The sequence below is a fragment of the Elephantulus edwardii genome, unplaced genomic scaffold (assembly GCF_000299155.1).
Source record: "Elephantulus edwardii isolate Elephantulus edwardi_28Jun2011 unplaced genomic scaffold, EleEdw1.0 scaffold00024, whole genome shotgun sequence".
NCBI classification, from domain to species: domain Eukaryota; kingdom Metazoa; phylum Chordata; class Mammalia; order Macroscelidea; family Macroscelididae; genus Elephantulus; species Elephantulus edwardii.
Genome location: NW_006399774.1, coordinates 6,139,978 through 6,143,756, shown reverse-complemented (window position 1 = coordinate 6,143,756; position 3,779 = coordinate 6,139,978). Strand labels below are relative to the sequence as shown.

The following is a 3,779-nucleotide window of genomic DNA, read 5'->3' as shown; positions in this document are numbered from 1 at the left end:
CCATTTTGCATAATGTTTCATGAGTTCCTTGTTTTTCAATGCAGCGTAGTATTCCATTGTGTGAGTATACCACAGCTTCTCTATCCATTTGTTTGTTGCTGGGCACTTAGGTTGTTTCAAGCTCTTTGCTATTATGAATAAAGCCACAATAAACAATATGGGTGTGCATAAGAGAAACACTTTGAAGGTGAACAATAATAGGGAGAGACCTAACTTTTTAGAATAACTAAACTTTTGTGGTCAAAAGGCAGCATTGGTGTGAACTATAGAAGAGAAAGCATGAAGAGAAAGGAAAGAAGGATGAGGGGATATGGTAACCACAGAGAGGAAGTAGGAAGAAGACTGTCACATTGTAGGGATTGTCATTAATACCACAAATCCAAATGTGTGTGAACAGTTCAGTGGAAAACCACCTTCTCTGTAAACTTTCATCCAAATCACAATTAAAAGGTTTTTAAAAAAAACAAAACAAAACCCAAAACCAACAGACCTCATAAGGATATTACTTAAAAAAGTAAACAAGCAAATCTTAGGGGCAATAAGTCAGTGCTATATTTAAAACTGTTGTTATTCTTGTTAGGGGTGTGGAGTTGACTACATCCCATGATGACCGTGTGAACAACAGATGGGAAGTTTCCACTGTCCTGCAGCACCTCACCATCTCTGCCAAGTTCAAGGCCTTTGTTATGTACAGTCACTGTGTCAGTCCATCTCCCTGAGAGTCTTCCTCCCTTTTGCTGACCCTCTGTTTTTCCCAGGATGATGTCTTCTTTCAAGCACTGGCCCTTCGTCACAACATTGTTAAAACTTTTAAGGAAAGCATTTTCTGCTTCTTTAGAGGATTTGTGTTGTGAGGACTCAACAATGCTGTGGAAAAGAATTCCGACTTGAAAGAAAGACATAGTTAGAGCTCTGAGATGAGCTAACATTGCTAGTGAAAATCACCAGCATGGGATCTTGTAAGTGATGTCTGAGGAAAAGATCTGTTTCCAAGTCAATGATGTGCACACAGCAGGCATGAGGAATCATTCTGGGCGATGACTGAATAAATGAATGAATAGAGGAAATCTGGAAATTCTGTTTCAAGATCCATTTGTATTTCCTTCCTGGGGTTTCACAGCATAGAGTGTAATGTTCCCTGAATTCTAATTGGCTTTGTCATTATTGCTTTTGTTTGTAGAAGAAACAAAAGGGTCTGAAGATGATGAAATGGAGAAGCTCTACAAATCCTTAGAGCAGGCAAGTTTATCTCCCCTTGGAGACAGGCGACCTTCAACCAAAAAAGAGTTGAGGAAATCCTTTGTGAAGCGGTGCAAAAATCCATCTATAAATGAGAAACTCCACAAAATCCGAACCTTGAATAGCACATTAAAGGTAAGCGGTTCTGAGTGTGGGTGAACTCTTGGCTTGTGGGTAAAGGGATGTTTGGCTTTGTGTGCAAAGTCATACTAACCAGCCTGGGCTTCTGTAAGTGGAGGGGAGAGCAGAGCAAAGAAATCTGATCTTTACAGGATGAGATGACTTTTAATGTTCTTATAGTATTAGCAGTGTCAGGATGGACGGTGAAGAGATTGAGATTGTACACAGCTTTAGTTTGCTTGGCTCCACAGTCAACACTCTTGGCACCAGCAGCCAGGAAATTAAAAGGCGCATTGCCATGGGAAAGTCTGTTGTTAGGGACCTCTCCAAAGTACTGAAGAGCAGTGGTGTCTCTCTGGAGACTAAGGTGCATCTGATACAGGCCATGGTCTTTGCAATCACTTGTTATGCATCAGAGTGTTGGACAATGACTAGGGATGACAGAAGGAGAATTTATACCTTTGAGCTGTGGTGCTGGAGAAGAGTATTGAGAATACCATGGACTGCTAGGAAAACAAACAGGGAGAGGGAGAAGCCAGGATGCTCTTTGGAGGCAAGGATTCTGAGGCTTCGTCTAACATAATTTGTACATGTTGTAAGGAGGGACCAGTCCTTGGAGAGGGACACTGTCGCAGACAGTGTGACTGGCACGGGACAGAGCAGAGTTTAGGGCTGTTGTATATAGGGTCACTATGAGTCGCAAGTGGCTTAATGACACATAACAAAAACATAGTAGTAGGACTTTTAGGGCATTTATCCAGTGACAGCCAAGGCCATTTTCCATACTAGACCTTGCTTTTGGTGTTTCCTGATCTATCATACCAAGTTTTAAGCTATGAGAGGTCAGCAGGTATGTTATGTTGGGTTTTGTATCCTTTGTACCTAGCAGATGTCTAGGTGGTATAAATGGTCAGAACATTTGTCTACTGGCTAAACACTTGACGGTTTGAACCTATCCAATTTGGAAGTACTTTTGAAGAAAACATGGTGATTTATGTTTGAAAGACAGCAGCCACTGAATATCCTATGGAGTGAAGTTCTTCCCTGGTTCACATGGGATTCCCATTGCATCAGGATCCACTGTGGTGATATGGTTTGGAGCCTGGCACAACACCTGGCTCAAGATATGTTGTTGCTTAGGTTCTGTGACAGTCAACTGAGGAGAATAAAAAAGAGTATTAATAAGATTTTATAATTTTTACTGATTAAGTAGAAGGTTCCTTTCTTCTGTGCTACACCCAGAACTTGCTGGATTTTGGTACACCAAAGACTCAGTGTCTCTAAGTCCTGGGCACCAGAGTTCAAGAATACCGCTTGAGCCGAGCAGTGTAAAATAAACATTTTATGGCCCTAGACCAGCAGATATTTTCACAGTGTGAGTAAGACATAGTGTACAGGACACATTTAGCATATTTTCTGGGTCCCCTGTAACTGGAATGGCTCTTCATAACAAAAGCATCCCACTTAGATTAATACCATCAGCAGAAGGGTGCTTTGTAAAATAAGCCCTGAATGAGCAGAAGAATCACTGGTTCCAGAAAGCCTTTATAGACCTTGCAATTTCATTTTGTTTTGTCCTAAGAATTTCTAGTCCCTTTCCAGGAAGAAATAAGTGCAGCTAAAAATAACAAGGCCACCAAGAGTAGGTGGAGGGGTCTCATCAGACATCCCAGAGAGTCAGGAAAGAACCAAACCCCCCAAAAGCTACAAAAAAAACAAGACCAGAGAACAAAAGGAAAAGGCATAGTTCAGCTTTATAAATACAAGAAAATGGAAGCGCAAAGTTGTCCATTTACAGAGCAAAATATTATTTAAAGGTGAAGAGAGTGCTAGCAGGCATTTTAAAGGCAGATGTGTTATATCGCACAGGATATACTGAATCCTCAAACCTACTGCCTCCGAGCTGCCTGCAACCCATGGTATCCCTGTAGGACTGAACAGAATGACTCCAGTGTGTTTCCAAGACCGTAAATCTTTATAGGAACTAACTGCTACGTATTTCTCTTGTGGTGGATTTGAACTGCTGACCTTCTTTGGTTAGCAACCAACAGCTTTAACACTCTATCACCAGGGCTCCTCCTGGATGCAGCATTGATCCATGCGTTTGGTCATTCAGCGCAGTATTCACGAGTATGTTGAGATGTTACTGCCTTATTTGTGTGTAACAGCTAAGTTGTGGTTGTTACGTGCCATCGAGTCGTTTGAGACTCATAGCGACCCTACGTGCAAGAGCTCCATAGGCTCTTCTATCCTGTGCCAACCTAGCCATCTCAAACGCACATATTCCCACTGCTCCAGTCACAGAATCGCTCCATCTCATTGAAGGTCTTCCTCTCCTTTGCCGCCCCTCCACTCTGCCAAACATGAAGTCCCTCTCCAAGGACCAGTCCCTCCTCGAAACATGCCCAAAGTATGTCAGA

General features: G+C 42.1%; 1 protein-coding gene across 1 annotated transcript in view; it reads left to right on the top strand.

Moving 5' to 3' along the window:
• The window catches only part of IPCEF1 (interaction protein for cytohesin exchange factors 1), a 155,446-nt gene that overhangs the window by 132,015 nt on the left and 19,652 nt on the right, over nucleotides 1–3,779 (top strand). The window contains exon 9 of the mRNA XM_006882807.1: nucleotides 1,181–1,374. Coding sequence (XP_006882869.1) covers nucleotides 1,181–1,374 — 194 coding nt within the window. The remainder of the gene's footprint in view (nucleotides 1–1,180; nucleotides 1,375–3,779) is intronic.